The 17,040-nt window shown below is 47.5% G+C and overlaps 3 protein-coding genes across 5 annotated transcripts; 1 reads left to right on the top strand and 2 right to left on the bottom strand.

The window, feature by feature from the left end:
* Positions 1–541: 541 nt before the first annotated feature.
* On the top strand, positions 542–3,278 carry LOC136519615 (protein LURP-one-related 5-like). The gene is made up of 2 exons (XM_066513002.1): positions 542–1,800; positions 2,568–3,278. Exons 1-2 carry the CDS (start codon positions 1,447–1,449, stop codon positions 2,985–2,987), a joined length of 774 nt encoding a protein of 257 aa, XP_066369099.1. The 5' UTR covers positions 542–1,446; the 3' UTR covers positions 2,988–3,278.
* Positions 3,279–9,286: 6,008 nt separating this feature from the next.
* On the bottom strand, positions 9,287–12,676 carry LOC136519620 (double-stranded RNA-binding protein 8-like). Of its 3 annotated transcripts, XM_066513009.1 has the most exons (6): positions 11,625–12,676; positions 11,440–11,534; positions 11,240–11,325; positions 10,803–11,026; positions 9,791–10,004; positions 9,287–9,677 (listed from the first exon to the last, which is right to left on the bottom strand). In XM_066513009.1, exons 4-6 carry the CDS (start codon positions 10,866–10,868, stop codon positions 9,331–9,333), a joined length of 627 nt encoding a protein of 208 aa, XP_066369106.1. In that variant the 5' UTR covers positions 10,869–11,026; positions 11,240–11,325; positions 11,440–11,534; positions 11,625–12,676; the 3' UTR covers positions 9,287–9,330. The 3 variants fall into 3 exon arrangements, with proteins under 3 accessions (XP_066369106.1, XP_066369107.1, XP_066369105.1); XM_066513010.1 differs by having other exon boundaries at positions 10,803–11,045; positions 11,440–12,676; XM_066513008.1 differs by having other exon boundaries at positions 11,440–12,676.
* Positions 10,987–12,612, bottom strand: LOC136523466 (putative pentatricopeptide repeat-containing protein At3g08820). Its single transcript, XM_066517143.1, has 5 exons — positions 12,187–12,612; positions 11,625–12,102; positions 11,440–11,483; positions 11,240–11,325; positions 10,987–11,026 (listed from the first exon to the last, which is right to left on the bottom strand). The coding sequence occupies exons 1-5, from the start codon at positions 12,610–12,612 to the stop codon at positions 10,987–10,989; spliced, it is 1,074 nt and encodes a 357-aa protein (XP_066373240.1).
* Positions 12,677–17,040: the final 4,364 nt, after the last annotated feature.

Here is a 17,040-nt window from a genome sequence, read left to right as displayed (position 1 = left end):
CGCCGGCCCAATCTCCGGCGAAAATGGATGGATGGCGGGCGAGGGTGAGGCACCGCGAGGCGAGCTCCACCCGGCGGTGGCGAGCTCGAGCCTCGGCGAGTGCAGTGGAGTGGCGGAACCGGATGTCCGGGTGCGGCACCAAGGACGAGGGGGTCAAGGTGCTCGACCGGCAGCAGGGAGCAGAGCGGCGCACCATCAGCAACATCCTCGGCGCCGGCGACGACTCGCTCGGATTCTAGCGCACGCCGGAGGAGGTCCTACGCATCCTCAATGGCTCGCGCAACGAGCAGATCCCCGGCGGGTTCCTACCCAGGGGAGCCAACGGCACCATCGCTCAAAGGGGAGGGGGCCGCGGGAGGGAAGGGAGGGGGCAGGCCGGGAGAGAGGATAAGGGAGAAAGAGGGGGCACGTGGGAAGATAAGGTGGAGAGAGGGGACCAGGAGGGGGTGCGTGGGAAGGGGCGTTTTGTCCTGGTTGGTGTTTCCAACCAGGACAAAAATGCTCCCTCGTCCCACTAGCAGTTATAACCGGGGCTAAAGCTCCTCTGTCAATCCCAGATCTAAAGTCAACCGGGACAAAAAAAAAAGGGTTGGATGGAAGGTGAGTTCTCTAGTATTGGATGCGCTAGTTGATCTCAATTGCCACCAATCGAATAATATGAATCTATAGGTTAGCTACAGTTGATGTCATTGCATAACGCCCAAAAGTTTGATGCTGATCGAGTGATAGATGATGAACCAGCTAATCGAATTTGCAACTTGCAGAAAAAAAAATTAACTTGCAGATCCTCACATGAACACCGAACCCACCATTAGGCTAGGCTTGCCATACTAAACAATTTTTGGTTAGTAGCGAGCATGATGTACTCCCTAATGTTGTCAGCAACGTGACAAACATTGTAGGTTTCTCATTGGGCATTGGCTAGAGATCGATCACTGAAGAACACTCACGAGTCCATGTCTCTTCATGCATGCCAGCAGGCGTCTTCACTCGTTTCGGGCTTTCATTCGGCCATCTAATCGATCAGCTGGAATTCTTAATTTGCTGTACTGTAATACCTTACTAGCTAGCTACATTAGGTGGAAGAAACCTAACTAAAGATGACATGGATGTACAACAGTGTAGTCTCATGGCTTCCACCTAAGCTATGTGGTATTACTTTTCTTTCGGGGTTTTTTTTTTGAACGGACGGCAAGAGCTTTGTCGAATTTTTATTAGAAATGAGAGAGATAAAAAGTTTTAAAAGAAATTACAACCGGTGGCTGCGTCAAAAGGTGCCCAACTGTTCAGGAGACAAATGAAACAGCAAAAACAACAAGAAATATTCAACTTTGAGTTTGGAGTAAGTAATTCCATAAATAATGATCTTCTCATTCTTAGAACGAAGCTTCTCCTGCCTACAACTTGTACTAGGTATGGCATGGGAATCTTCATCTCTGGCTCATCATGCACACACAACACACAATCATAAAGGTCACGAGTCACAACCTACTACCACAAAAACCAAATTCCAACTGCGGCAAACTGGCATACAGTACACAGAAACTGCTATTTTTATATAACATAGACCGCCGCGGCGAAGATGCCGGCCGCACGTCGCCGTCGCCGGCGGCCCGGCAGTACACGGTGTGGAAGAGGTCAAGCATGGGCTTCCACGGCACCGACGGCTTCTCCGTCTACGACGCCGCTGGCGCCCTCGCCTTCCGCGTCGACAACTACTCGCGCCGCAGCAAGGTCTTCGCCGGCGAGCTGCTCCTCATGGATGGCCAAGGCTCGCCTCTCCTCGCCCTCAGGCCACAGGTACCGGTGATCCATCCATCCGTTGCCCGATCCCTGATGTGCACGATCCAGTCGCATCGATCGATCCATCATGATATTCAGATGTTCATCCATCGAGTACTGTTACAATGAATAAGGTCCGAGGCATTCCACAATATAATCTCTAGTTGCAGTTAGTCCTTTTTTATGTATATGTATATCAGGGTATTCTTTTTCAGATAGGGAAATGGCTATCCAGAACTTCATTCTTTTGTACTAGCATCTGGAGAAATAATTCTGGTCTCTTTCAACGAGAGTTTGTTATCTCTAACCGTTTTTCTTAATTCCTAGAATAATTCTCACCAATCGGATGCAATTTTTTACATAGTCTATTTCACATAGTACCACTACTGCAAACATTTGGTAGCTCACCACAAGATTCAGACAAAATGAAAAACGACAATTTTTTACAGCAAATTCAGCCAGTTAGCTCCATAGGAAAAATGCACCTAACAAAATACCAAATGTTCTCAGAACTGACAAAATGCTAGCTTTGTAGTCTTCGTCGTGTCCAGCCACTGCCAGACTCGGTTGCTTTCTTGAAAGTTCACTATAGTCTCTAGTGTGACTAAATCCAATGTAGAAGTACATTAAAAAAATAAGCGTTGATCTCATTTCTTTCTTCGGATGGAGTTAATTTTCTCCGGTACAACAGATGAAAACAAATATTGGTCTCCGATTGGCCAGCAAATTCATTAGAACTAGTAGCAGCAAAAGCTAACAAAGCTAAGATTTTTTTTTTGCGACAGATCTTCAGCATGCGCGACCAGTGGAATTGCTATAAAGCATCAGAAGAAGGTCAAGGCAAGAGGACATCACACCCACTCTTCTCAATGAGAAAGTGCTCGATTTTGCAAAATGGTCATGAAGCAGAAGTGTTCATGTCAGGATGCAGCACTGCATCTGACAATCCTGGCCAAGGTCCCAACTTCTTGGTTGAGGGCTGCTTCAGGAGAAGAAACTGCAAGATCCGCAACAGTGACGGCGAGGAGGTGGCCAGGATAGTGAGGAAGAAGGCTGAAGCCGCATCAAATTCTTGGACGCTTGGCGATGACGTGTTCAGCCTTGTGGTCGAGCCGAACGTGGATTGCACGGTGATCATGGCTTTCGTTGTTGTTCTGGACAGGATCTGTTGGAGGCCGTACACACCCATGGTCTGCTCCTCATAGCCCTTGGTGATGAAGCCCTTTCTGACTACTATGCATGATCACTGAAGCAAAGAGAGCACAGTGATTTACAAAAGAAAGACAGATAGAAAATATAGTTCGTGAAATGCAGCCGTAAATTGACTGCAACTGACTAAGACCTAATAACTTGTCAAGTTTCTGCAGATATAACTTGTAGGCAGTAAGGCACTCATGATTTTAGTTTTCCGAGAAGGGAACTTTGGACAATATGTAACAAGTAACATCACTGTGAGCAATGTAACTCGCGAGTAATCTGAGCTGCAACTTTGCTCATTTTGCTGTTGGTTAAAGGTAGCACCTTTATCAGACTTGTAATACACCAGGCCAGAAAAGATATGTGCTAGCGGCTAAAAGGGCTCTGTGCTGGCGGCTAAAAGGTACACCTTGGGGAGAGGGAGCCCTGTGTGTTGTGATCCTGGAGCAACTGCGTAGCTTTTACTTGCTTTTTAGACTTGCGGCGGACTTCAAAACTTTGTAATTTCGTTGCTTTTTTGGAGTAATGAAATTCGGGCGCGGCCCTTAGTGGAAAAAAGAGTTGCAACTTTGTTAGTTGTAACCAATTATTCTCATATCACAGCAGTATTATGCTAGTGGTTTCCACCTAGAAGCAGCATTGGAGATGCAAAAGAAAAAAGTGTCCGATGCTTGTCGAATCCTGAAAGGAGAAGTTTGCTGATGAAGGAACTTGATTCAGCATTTCAGCTAACCCGTTTGGTACAGCATAGAAAGTCAAGCGTTCACATTGAAGATGAACCACAGCTGGTAGTCCTCTTACTCCATCCATGCCTATTTTCATCTGTTCAGATCTGCTGCATCCTCATAAAAAAGAAAAGATTCACAAGACATTTGGCATCTATTGCCGAAACAGAATATCAAATTCAGGGCATGAGAGAACTTTATACTAAAAACGTCAGAAGAATCAAGGAACAGGACAAAGTTTAGGGAATATTATTACTACAACTAATCATTTGTCTTGTATTGACTGGCAGTATTTTCATTTTTTTAAGATAGTTTTTCCATGTCGCGGCTATAAGTATAACTGCACAGATTAAGCAACATGATGCTAAAGAAATTGTGCCTGACAAATCCTGTCGAATTGCAACGAGAGATTAGCACAAAACTAGTCGGCAAAAAGGAACAAAAACACGTTAATTAGCTTATATCTAGAGAAAGGAACGAGATAACAATAACGCAGGATCAAAAATTTTGAGTCGAATGATATTAGAGTAGAAATCTCAAGTTCGAATTATTCCACTATGTTTCTTCGTACCGATACAACCTAATTAGTGCATGATTTGACAACGGGATGCTACAGTAAATATGTGCTAATCATGAATTAATTAGGCTTAATAGATTCATCTCGTAAATTAGCCTCCATCTGTGCAATTGGTTTTGTAATTAGTCTACATTTAATACTCCTAATTAGTATCTAAACATTCGATGTGACAGGGACTGAACTTTAGTCCGTGGAACCAAACACCCCAGCAAGCTTGGCCCATTGAGCCCAAGGAAATCATATAGATGCGATGACGTTGGTCAGAGGTGACTGACTGAACATGAGGAGCTGAGTTGCCAACGTCGTCAGGTTAGTAAGTGTCCTAGTCAGAAAGCAAGCACTCACAGGCATGTCCTAAGTCACCTTTTCCAGATGTGCAGATGCAATCAATAATAGCTAGTTGTGCTCAAGTTTTAGCCCTGCTGCATTACTATACAAGTATTCTTTATCCATCCTCGACGGAAGATGAATGCTGAATTGCTGATATTGTATGCATATCTGCCTGCAACTGGCGGTGTTGAAATGGACGTGCATGCTGCAAATTGCAAAACATTCAAACAGATCCTCGCCTGTCTCTGTCATGCACTCAAATAAGCAGCAAAGTCTGATCTCCACATGGACATCTATCCTACCAGTCACAAAGCTAGTGAGCATCTAGCTCGTCGTTAGTTGTTGGATCACACAAAAAGGCAAAAAGTTTAGTCACATAGTAAACATGCAAATAAATGACATATAGCAAAGCTGGATTTTCATTACGTTTTGCGTTTGCTAAATTTGTTTTTTCCAGCAAGCCACTTAGTAAAAGTTACATTTGATGATGGCCAAATAACACTGCTCTATCCATAAACCAAAACAACACGCACATTACTGAGTGATATAAGCAGCACTAAAATATAAGTAAATAGTACATCCAACTTGGAAGAGGTTGTCATCTTAATTTGACTCATAAATCATAATAAGCAAGGACACCAAACCCACCATTAACTCTACCACTAATAGATTATTGTGGACGATGATGGGGATCAGAGTAATGTGTGAAAGCTAGAGTGGAAGTGGGTAATCAGAAATCTAGCTAAGAATCGCACCTAATCTTGTCATCAATATAATCAGAGTAGTGTGTCACCTAATCTAGCAAGACGCGCTCTGATGCCGACCACTCTGATGATCTCTGTGCTCCTCCTCCACTAGCTAGCTTCGCCCTGCAGCTGGCGCTCACCACATGAAAGGAAATGGATGGAGCTAGCTCTTCAGAACTCTCTGCGGCATCGTGGGCCTAATAGGGAGTGATTATGTGCAATTCTCCTCTCATTAAAATCATCAGCGTGCTGCAGGGGCATAATTGAGATGCTAATTAAACTAAACCGCCTACAATCAATCAATGAACACGCATGCATGTTGTTGTGGAGTGCAGCCTGCTGACCAATTTGGTGGTGCTGTTTCAGTTGGTTTTGATTGGCACCCTATGCATCTTTCGGGATGCAGAAATTTGACATGAATCAGCTCAGGATCACTTGATTCCATTTTATTTATTTAGAACTAGCCCATCAACCCGTGCTCCCGTGTAGGCTAATGTTTTTAAAAATTATTGTATTTAAAAATTATTTAGAAATTAAACTCATAGTTAATAATCAAAATTGTTTACTTACTACTCTCTCAGTTTTTCAATACTTCAACATAATACTTATATAGATGTGTACTTATCTTTGTCCAGTTATGTTTGATTTTTAATTATAATTACTCTATGCGCTTTTTCATCCACATTCAAACTTTTTTCATTTTGTATCGCATCTCCATACATTGTGTTTAGCATAAAAATCAATACTTTTCATCACTTTCTCACATACATGTATAGATGGTCTACATGGTGACATTTATCATGCGTATATACCTTAACTTAGTTATATTAACAATGACATAAATAAGTAATTAAGAATCATATATTAGTTTACTTTTCGACTTTTTTGAATGATGCACATGAAGATAATTAGATTAAGATTTAGGTGTTTACTTTAGGTTATTTTTAATAACAATATACGTGGGTAACTTAGATACAAATTTAGAATAACATTTTAAGTTATGCTTTATGATGATATGCATGAGTAAATTGGACGAAGATTATGGGGTTACTTTATATTAGTTTTTATAATGGTAGAACTCTGTGATTTTGATATAGGTTTAGGGTTTATTTTAGAATATTTTCATAATGTTAGTGGTGGGTAACTCTTTAGAAAATATAATAGACCAATGATTATTAGAGTTTACAGGATTGATGTTTCTAATTTTTGTGAGAATTGGATTTGTTTTTTTTCCAGCGTGTCTCACGAGAACTAATGCGGAGTCTCTAATGGAAAAAAATGAGGCCCTATTGTTACAAAACTATTACCTTGAGCTACCTCTCATTTATTAAATATTCGAACACAATACTTATATAGATATATACTTATTATGGTTGTGATAGATTTTAGTTAGTAATTACTCTATAACATTTTCATCCACATTTATAAATTTTCATCCGGTTAGTAATTACTCGAAGAAGCACAGCCACTGGGCGTAGTTCGATTCCACCATGTCGAGGAGCACTGGAACATGTGACCGGATATTCATGGTTTGGACCACGGACGCCGGCGCGGGTTGAGGCGCAGCAGGGACAGTGGAAGCAGAGGATGCAGAGGAATCAGAGGAGGTGGCTGGGGAGGCCATGGGAGCGGAAGCAGAGGTGGACGCGAAGGGATTCACAAGATCAGAACCTTCAGTCATTGATACCATGAAGAGAGTGAGAACTCGAGATAGAACAAGAACCGCAGCTTGTATTGATCATCTCATCATACATTTATTTTTCGTGAATACGCAGGAGAACTGCGTATCTTTGTATGAAGAAGAAAAGAACGTTTAGGCCCCGTTCGCTGGTCTGAAACTTGGCTAAAAACGCTGTTCCGGCTAAAAAAAAAAGCCGAACAAACCGAATATGGGATAAGCCGAACGCCGCCATAGAACGTTACAACGTGGGCCTTCCGGGCACTTGCACACGGTTTGGTGCATAAAAACGTGACTACATGATGACTGATAAACAACCAGAAAGAAGACATGAGATATCAATGACTAGCTTATCTCCCTAATGCCGGCCATCTAAATGCCGAGAGGCCCCCTGCACCTACCGCACACCAGCGAACTTGTTCCATTGCTAGCTCTGCATCTGAAAGAACGCTGGCCGCCGGGAAGATGTCCCGAAGGGCGTCGAACATACATTTATACAAGCACAGGATGTCTAACGACTAGAGCGAGTCCTACGGTAGCGAGCACAGCGAGCGGACGGCATGGCGAGCGCGGGCGTGATCGTGGCGAGCGTGGTGGGCGCGCCGCGTGCGGCCGTTGCGCGAGGCCGTCAGCCCAGGCACTAACAGACTTGTGGAATTTCCATTCTATGAATGGAATGGGTGAAAAAAAAATCTGACAGTCCATGCAACCGATTGTTTGAAATTGAAAGGGAAGAAAAGAAACACAAACACGTACTTGATTGGTCTCCATGTGTACTGTATTTGCATCTGGAAGAACCACAGTCCTCCAGCAAGAAAGAATTAGATGCAATATACAACAGGCATGTACTGCAAAAAAAAAAAGAGAGAGTTCATTTTTCAGTAGTGCATTCAGACTTGTGATAGTACAGTTTTCAATAGGTTCAACATGTAGCACACTTTAGTTTCGTTTCAAAAAGGTGAATAATGGTAGGTAATGCGGTGCAGAACTCACCAAAATGTACAATAGAATTGGCATCAAGGAAATGGAAATTCACGGCCTGCAGCCAGCAGGGATTTTCTGCAGAAACCTGCTCTCTGCAGCAGGAGGATAGATGTAGGGTTGCAAATTTGGAAGTGGGCCACTTGAAACCTTGGTGTGCCGCTTGGTGCCATCGGCCCAGGTCCTGGAGATCAAAGTGACTGTAAAGTCCAAACTGAGGCCCATCAATCCATTGCCCTTTGAGAGGGGAAGAAAAAAAACTCAACATCACCGTGCAAGAGGTCAGGAAGCATGTGTTTGGTTTTGGGACGAGTGGAATGAGTTGGTTCTGTCCCAGTTTTTTGGGTTAGGTCCGATCCTTTTTGAACCAAACGCGGGATGACGTGGGTCGAACCTATTCCGACCCACATCAACCCAGTAACCAAACAGACTGGAAATGTCCAACTTGTAAGCCATGCTGCTGCTATTAGTAAGTACGCACCTACATGTCAATTGCTTACGCTTGCAACTTGTACATATTTTAGATTCTCCTCTATGCCGATGACCGACCTATGTGGTGGTCAGTGTGAACCGCGCAAGGATGAATGGACGATAATAATATAATTCGGAGAATTGAATGAAAACTTGTAAATGTACATTGAGATGCATACAAGTATTTGAAGATACCTTAACTTGCATGCGAGTTTTTACAATTGTGCATGCCTTTGTGCTAATGAAATAGTTTTTTATTTTAGTGATCATTTCCTTTCTTGAGATTGTTGCAAAATGATACACACGTACGTCGCGTCAACACCACGTGTGTGTTGTAATCGTTTTAGTTAATTTCACTCAGATTCTTTCTCGAGGCTACAATACAAATTACAAAACGATAGATCACGCGTACACGATACATGAGTGCTCCTGTTAGATGCTTACAAATATTTTTTTGAACGAACCGCACAAGATAGTACTTGTTTCATTGATATATTCCATAAATACAATTCATATGCTTGCGAATTGTTGCGCTACTGTAAAATTAGTTTCTCAAACACAAGGATACGCATACACTGACTAAAACTCGTGCTGTTCTTGGCATTTGGTACATGAAAATGCATGCAAATTCAGAAAGGATACCACTCTGTTTGTTATGTGTGCCATCATAATTTCAGATAAGAGAAATTCAAATAATGAATGGCGACCATTTAAGCAGCAATCCAGTAATCAGGTTATGCAATTCAACCGCTCAAATCTGACACACAAACTCTTCCTGACCACAATCTACCTACCTCGGTTCATCAGGGATACAATCAGCTAATGATAGCAAACATAAACTAACTACGTTGCAGTTTCTCTAAGAAGCTCCAGTTCCACTCTTCTAGCTTCCTCGTCAAGATGCAGTATCATAGTGTCTCTGGATGGCTCCTCTGTTATTATCGTTGCTTGCATTGGGACATCAGAATCATGAACATCCCCAGCCTCCCTAGCTCCATCCTTTTCAGCATCAAGAATCTGGTCGGTCTTCCTCATGAATTTCCGCTTGGTCCATTTCTTTCTGCCACCACTTTTCTTGACTTTGAGTGACTTGAGGGTTTCAGTTGGCCTTTTATCTGTCTCTTGAACCTCTCTTTGTCCAGGAACAACAATGTACTTCGTGGCACCATTTGCACAACCTTCTGATTGACCTGCACCAAACATTGCCCAGTTATGACCCTATCCAAGTATCCAAGCAAGAGCCAAAAAGGAGGGATAACGTTTGCATACCGGAATACCCTGGATCGAATAATAAGAAACTTACCCTGGATTGCAAGAAGAGCTGTTCGGGCAGCTTCTATCTCTGCCTCTTTTTTGGTTCTAGCTGCAGCACCAATGTATAGTATGCCACCAATCTCAACAGTGCATATGAAAGGAGCTACGCCTGAAGCTTGTTTAGTGCAAATATATGATGGAATGGCGTAATTCATCTTCTGAGCATACTCCTGAAGAAGATTCTTGCACAGGCCAGTCTCTTGCTGCAAAGCATAGCAAGATGTATCAAAGAAACACGTCAATCAAGAAGAGATATTGCGCTGCTATGCTAATTTAGTCATCCTAATTCCTAAAAACTAAATGATCTTCAGATTCTCTAAAGAAGAATACATTTGGACACAGTAACAAAAATTAATAACCATATTGTGAGCTATGCAAAGGCTCATTGTTCATAAACTGGGCAGAGGTAGCTCGCAAGCATCTTCATGACTAATTCCCTACTGTATTCAGAGGAGATATTAGCATAACCGAGAGCTCCTCAATAATTACAATCAGGCAAAAGAGCATTGCTGCATTTGGGGAAATGCCATGAAATCCAAAAAAACATTCATTTATTGCACTCAGGTACTGCTAGAAGACCACAGTTAAACTAATTAACATAACTTGAAAAGCTAACAACAGCAAGGAACATAGATTTATTGACATTCTTCCAATACTGAAGGCTTCACCAAGACAAGTTAATATAACATCAGATATTTTCACATGAGTAGAAATAGAAGAAGTGCAGAAAGTCTAGTAGAGAGAAACATATGTAATTTAAAGAAGCATGTAAATGTCGTTATAGGCAGCATATAACAGTGAATGAGTCAGCTCGCTTTTCCAAAGCACAAATGGACAAAAGAATGCAGATCACCACTCATTCACATACACCTTCAAGTTCTAGGAATGAAAAGATTTTCTTGTTGGAGGCTGAATAAATTTGCATAAAACTTAGAATATTTACTTGTTTAGCAACAATATCGGCACAAACATGTAACTATGTGCACAAAGCAGCAACTTACTATGTGCACAAGAACCCTGAGAAGCCGTGGGATTGGAGAAGAGAGCAGCGCAGTGCAAACATTCATGTCTACTAATGGAGCTGAACCAAATTATCTGATAGCCTCGTAGTAAGGTTCTTGTACAGCTTGCTGTGAATGATCGAATGCGCGTGAGACACCAAAGCCAGAGTGTATGTTTTATGTATTAACGTATGCGCATCAGAAGTGCTTCGTTTAGTGTGAACCTGGGAATGTACAGATGAACTGTTGTCAAGTAAGTATCCAGTGCTCATCATTTATCCAACAAAAATGAGGTCTGGTACTAATTCATGCAGTGCAGAGTAGTACAAGCTACAAGAGCAGAAATCTCAAAGGCATTAGCTCTGGGGGAGAGCAACCTAGTAAAGCAGGCTAAATGGTAAGATTTATCTCAGTTTACTGGGTGACAGTTCCCTTACCTTGAGACAACACGGTAATGTGGTATATGGCACTGATGTTTCCTAGAAGGCCCATAATGCTCAATCTGACATCTGAATGGAGGAAACTGGAATATCGAGCAGAACACATTAATATAACAGATGAAACACATGAGCAAATAAACAGAAAATTATTCATTCCTTTCAGCAGAAACAATTGAATGGAGAACTATAACACCAACCTGCCTTATACTCTGCCACTTCTGTGATCCATTCACAACTCTAGCTGGTTAAAGTTTTACATCAGATGAAAATAGAGATGTTCCCTACTCTCAAGCTGCACAAAATTGCAACAAGTCATCTGTATACTACCAATAGTCATTGCAAGAGCAATGACCATCTCTAAAGCAATGAAATCGATTGTTACCTCGAACAATAATTTCACGATTGGTTATCCTTGATATGAGCTTGATGGCCGTGTGGCAGTCACTGCAAACTCGGAGGTTTTTGGTGACCCTTATGGTCTCGCCTGGTTCAGTGGTGAGAAGGCTAAATGCAATGGCTATCTTTTCGCTATGATGCACTAGCGTGTGCTCCTTCTCTTCGTCTTCAATGTCAAACATCACCACCTCAGTAGTCGGCTTATAACCCATGATCTTCATTTCCATGCCCAATTCATCGAGCTTTTCATAAATTTTATCTGAGAGGGGATGTGACTTATCTCCGACATGGAACTCATGGACCTTAACAGCAAGTTCAACCCAGCTAGATGCAGGGACCTTCTCAACCCCACTTGCCTTCATTTCCAACCTTAGCTTTGCCGCATCCTCCCATCTTCCACTGTTAGAGTATATGTTAGAGAGCATCACATAATTCCCAGAATTCCATGGCTCCAGTTGGATGAGCTGCTTCAACACATGTTCAGCAAGGTCAGCATTCCAATGGATCTTGCAACCACCAAGGAGTGCTCCTCACACAACCGCATTTGCCTGCATTGGCATGTACTCAATCAGCTGATGAGCCTCCTCCAGCAACCCCGCGCAACTGAGCAGGTCGACCATACAGCCATGATGCTCGATCCTCGGGCTTATTCGGTACAACTGAGTCATGTTACGAAAATACCGCTGGCCATCCTTTACAAGGCCAGTATGCGTACAGCTGCAAAGCAATCCAATGAAGGTATTATCATTCAGTGTCATACCTGACTTCTCCATCTGACCAACAAGGGCAAACGCAATCTTCTCGTGGCCAGTCATGCCGAGCCCCAAGATCATTGCATTCCAAACAATGATGTCTCTCCTCCTCATCTGCTGGAACACCGTCCAAGCTTCACCTGTGTTCCCGCACTTGGCGAACATATCTATAAGTGCAGTTCCCAGGACTGGGTTGTCAAGAACCTCATCACAGTGCAACATTCCGACAGCCCGCCGTCCCAAATCCAAAGCACCCAACCTTGTGCACGCCGAGAGAGCCCCAACCACTGTGTAACATTCTGGCCTCATTCCCTCTTCCTGCATTGCAAAGTGTCGGGTACCATAAAAATGGGTTCCCTAAGCGAAAACCGAAAAAATCGCTTAGACCCTGTCAAAATCAAAGCCAAGAGACAACTATTGGCTAACCCCCGGCCTTGTCCGAGGCTACCGAATCTCCGCCTCGCTCGAGGCCTCGGACGGCCTACCGAATCTCCGTCTCGCTCGAGACCTCGCACGAAAGGCCTCGGACGGCCTACCGAATCTCCGCCTCGCTCGAGGCCCTGCACGAAAGGCCTCGGACGGCCTACCGAATCTCCGCCTCGCTCGAGGCCGGCTCGGCAACAACCCCGTCGCCTCCGCCTCGACCGATCTCCCTGACAGAACGTCACGTCCAATTAATACGACCAACCACTCCCGCGACATCAGCCGAACGACGGCTCGACACAGCAGAGCGGTCGACGAGACGGGAAGTCGCATCAACACCATGCCGTCCGAGACAAGATGGGGCAGGGGTTACCGGGCGCTGTGCACGGTACTGTGCCCACGACCGACGCCCGCACTGCACTGTGCTACCTAACCCCTGCTCCAGAAACAACGCGGCGTGGGGAGTCAAGTCCGGGTCACTATAGCCTCGGAATCAGTGTACAGGACCAACTGCTCCTTCCAAGCCTCGGCAATCCACTTCAGGGTCTCGGCAGCCTCGGGATTCGCGCCCACCGAGCCCCCCACGATGGCTCGGCCTCGGCACCAACTGAGCCTCGGCTTTTTACACTACCAGCACACAGCGACCGGCACGTCGTCCGCCATGCCCTGCGTCAAGCTATCACTGGAGCTCCCACGTCGCACAGGATCGGATGTGACCGGCGCGTTGCTCCAGCACATCAAGGACAGGGCCGCTCCATCGACCATACCGCCACAGTAGCAAGCTACAGGGCTCGGACACGCCACCTCCGCTTACAGGACGCTGCGTAGCGAACACATGTATCACCCCGGTCCCCCCTTCGACTATAAAAGGGAGTGACCGGGGCCATTTCTAGACACGAGCACACGCACAGACGGACAGACGAACTCACTCACTCACGCGCAAGCAACACTCTGTAATACGCACGCTTCCCCACTGCCTGAGATCAACATCTCAAGCAATTCACACCGCTCCACGCAGAGACCTGGGACAAGCTCCCTCTCTCACCCTGCTTGTAACCCCCTACTACAAGCACTTCGGTGTAAGGAATACAAGATCGATCTCTCAGACTGGACGTAGGGCACCTATTGCCTGAACCAGTATAAACCTTGTGTCTCTTTGCATCACCATCCGGGATTAGGAGCACGCAGTACATTTTCACTAGTTGGTTGAGGGCCCACCGGTCAAAAACACCGACAGTTGGCGCGCCAGGCAGGGGATCTACTGCGTGTCATCTTCGTCATCCCGACAAGCTCCGGATGGCAGACCCCGTGCGACTATTGCATCTCGGCACGATAATCTGGTTCGGGAGCCTAGAGCTTATGTCTCTAGGACATGAGTACGATATGGTACTCCTCTCACCCAGAGCCCCACCGACCATCGACGACGTCACGCCCCAGCAGCCTAGGCGCAGGCGGCGCCCAGGTCGCCGCTCTCGTCGCGCTCGCCAGGCACAGCGCGAGTGGGACCACCCCGACACCGCGCAAGCTTAGGGCAACGCACCGCGCTCCGCCGGTACCCCATGCCTGGCTGTTGGTACGGAGTCCCTGGTTGGGGACCTATCCAGCTTAAGCCTGGGCAAGGGAAAGGCGCCGGTAGTATGCAGCAACGCCCCATCATCAAGCTTTGCCCCGCTGTCTCCTGAGGAGCCGACTCCGGCGGAGCAAAGCCCGGCAATGACACCATCCCTGTACCCTTTTGGGTTTGGCAATATCACCGCCGCCTATGCTTCCGCCTACGCTTCCGCACACGCGGAGCCCTCAGGACGCCACCAACACTTTGCCCTCGACCTTGACTCCACAACCTCGACCCATACCCGCGCCGACTCCTCAGAGGAGGACGAGGCATGGGCCGGAGCAGACTTTTCCGGGCTTCGCGACCCTGAAGCTATGCGCCGCTTCTTGGCCACGAGCGACTACTGCTTCGGTTACTCCGACTCCGACAACGAAGACACTTACGACCCCACTCGCGAGTGTTTCCACATCGGGCTCAGGATGTCGAGGGCGAGCAATGAGGACGAGGGAGCAGGCAACCATTCCCCGCTTCACCAGGGGGCGGGCGATGCCACACCTCCACGCATCGTGCCATCGGCAGCGCGGAACGAGAACCCCGAGGAGCTTCGACGCCTTGACTTGGAGCAGCTCCGCCAGCTTTAGGCCAAGGTCGACCAAGATCGACTCCTGCTGCAGCAACTCCGATACACTCTCGAGCAAGAGCAGCAGGGTCGCAGTGAGGGCGGAGCAGCCCGACGAAGGGCTCGCGACGTCAATCGCCGCATCAACAACAACGAAGGGGGCGAGCAACCCCCTATCTTCAATCGCGCTAGCTAGAATGTCGCGGCAGCGGCAATGCTACTCCGGACGATGCCCGAGCCCTCTACCACGGAGGGACGACGGGCTCACGGCGAGCTCCGGGACCTCCTTGAGACTGCCGCGGTGCAGCAGGCCAAAAGTTCCGCCTCTCGACGGCGCGGAGGCGCCTTGGAACTTCCCACGGCACCGCCTCGGCAGGATAGGGAGGCCTCGGTTCGTCTCGAGCCCGCTCGGGCACCGACAGCCAACAGGGTCCCCTCGGTGCACGACCGCCTCGGCAACCGACGCGAGGCGCAAGGCGACCACGATGTGGTCAGCAGGCGACGGCGCCACGACAATGAGGGGCCCGCCCGCAGCTACCACCCGCACCGAGGTGGCCGCTACGACAGCGGGGAGGACCGCAGTCCTTCTCCTGAGCCGCCTGGCCCTCGAGTTTTTAGCAGAGCTATCCGCGCTGCTCATTTCCTGGCCCAGTTTCGGCAACCGGCCAACCTCACGAAGTACAGCGGCGAGACCAATCCCAAACTTTGGCTGGCCAATTACCGCCTGGCTTGTCAGCTAGGCGGCGTGGATGATGACCTACTCATCATCCGCAACCTCCCGTTGTTCCTGTCAGACTCGGCGCGAGCCTGGCTCGAACACCTCCCTCCCTCGCAGATCCACGACTGGCGCGACTTGGTAAGGGTCTTCGTCGGGAACTTTCAGGGCACATACGTGCGCCCTGGAAACTCCTGGGACCTCAAGAGTTGTCGCCAGGGGCTAGACGAGTCTCTTCGAGACTTCATCTGGCGCTTCTCCAAGAAATGCACAACATGCCAACCTCGGTGGCCACGCTCCTCGACATCGCCACCAACTTCGCCTCGGGCGAAGAAGCCGTTGGGGCCATCTTCCCCGACAACGAAGCCAAGGGGAAACGGAGGGACGAGGCCCCCGAGGCCTCGGCTCCCCACCTCCCCAAGAAAAAGAAGAAGGGTCGCCAGGGGAAGCAAGAAGTCCTCGAGGCCGGCCTAGTCACGGCCGCAGAGCGCAAGAATCCCCGAGGCCCCAGAGGCCCCGGGCTCTTCAACGATATGCTTAAGAAACCCTGCCCTTACCACCAGGGCCCGGTGAAGCACACCCTCGAGGAGTGCACCATGCTCCGGCGTTACTACACCAAGTTTGGGCTCCCCGACGACGATGCCAAGAAGAGGGGCGTCGGCGACAGGGACGACGACAAGGACGACGGGTTCCCCGAGGTACACAACGCCTTTATGATCTTCGGCGAGCCTTCAGCGTGCCGGCGTGCCTCACGGCACGCCAGCAAAAGAGGGAGCGCCGGGAGGTCTTCTCAGTGAAGGTGGCCGCTCCTCGGTACCTCAACTGGTCTCGGGAGGCGATCACCTTTGATCAGGATGACCACCCCGATTATGTCCCGAACCCCGGGCAGTACCCACTTGTCGTCGACCACATCATCGGCAACACCCGGCTCACTAAGGTGTTGATGGACGGAGGCAGCGGCCTCAACATCCTCTACGCCAACACCCAGGAGCTCCTGGAGCTCGACCAGTCACAGCTGCTGGGTGACGCCGTGCCTTTCCATGGCATTGTGCCGGGGAAATGCACACGGCCCCTCGGGCGCATCGACCTGCCCATCTGCTTCGGTACTCCCTCCAACTACCGCAAGGAGGTCCTCACCTTCGAGGTGGTTGGGTTCAAGGGAACCTACCACGCCATCCTGGGGCGGCCATGCTACGCCAAGTTCATGGCGGTCTCCAACTACACCTACCTCAAGCTCAAGATGTCGGGCCCCAACGGCATCATCACTGTCGAGTCCACGTACGAGCATGCATACGACTGCGACGTCGAGTGCATCGAGTACGCCGAGGCTCTCGTGGAGGC

Source organism: Miscanthus floridulus, chromosome 18 (genome assembly GCF_019320115.1).
Source record: "Miscanthus floridulus cultivar M001 chromosome 18, ASM1932011v1, whole genome shotgun sequence".
Lineage (NCBI taxonomy): Eukaryota > Viridiplantae > Streptophyta > Magnoliopsida > Poales > Poaceae > Miscanthus > Miscanthus floridulus.
The sequence above is the reverse complement of the archived record's forward strand: the minus strand, read 5'-3'. Positions and strand labels throughout refer to the sequence as shown.

Coding starts and splice junctions, on each gene's coding strand:
- LOC136519620 (XM_066513010.1), bottom strand. CDS start 10,868: ATGAATGTTTGCACTGCGCTGCTCTCTTCTCCAATCCCACGGCTTCTC. Junction 10,005..10,802: donor TCAGGGTTCTTGTGCACATA/GTAAGTTGCTGC, acceptor TATGCTTTGCAG/CAAGAGACTGGCCTGTGCAA. Junction 9,678..9,790: donor AGCTCTTCTTGCAATCCAGG/GTAAGTTTCTTA, acceptor TGTTTGGTGCAG/GTCAATCAGAAGGTTGTGCA.
- LOC136519615 (XM_066513002.1), top strand. CDS start 1,447: ATGCACACACAACACACAATCATAAAGGTCACGAGTCACAACCTACTA. Junction 1,801..2,567: donor TCCTCGCCCTCAGGCCACAG/GTACCGGTGATC, acceptor TTTTTGCGACAG/ATCTTCAGCATGCGCGACCA.
- LOC136523466 (XM_066517143.1), bottom strand. CDS start 12,612: ATGTTGCACTGTGATGAGGTTCTTGACAACCCAGTCCTGGGAACTGCA. Junction 12,103..12,186: donor TTGAGTACATGCCAATGCAG/GCAAATGCGGTT, acceptor GTGTTGAAGCAG/CTCATCCAACTGGAGCCATG. Junction 11,326..11,439: donor AGTGGCAGAGTATAAGGCAG/GTTGGTGTTATA, acceptor TCGATATTCCAG/TTTCCTCCATTCAGATGTCA.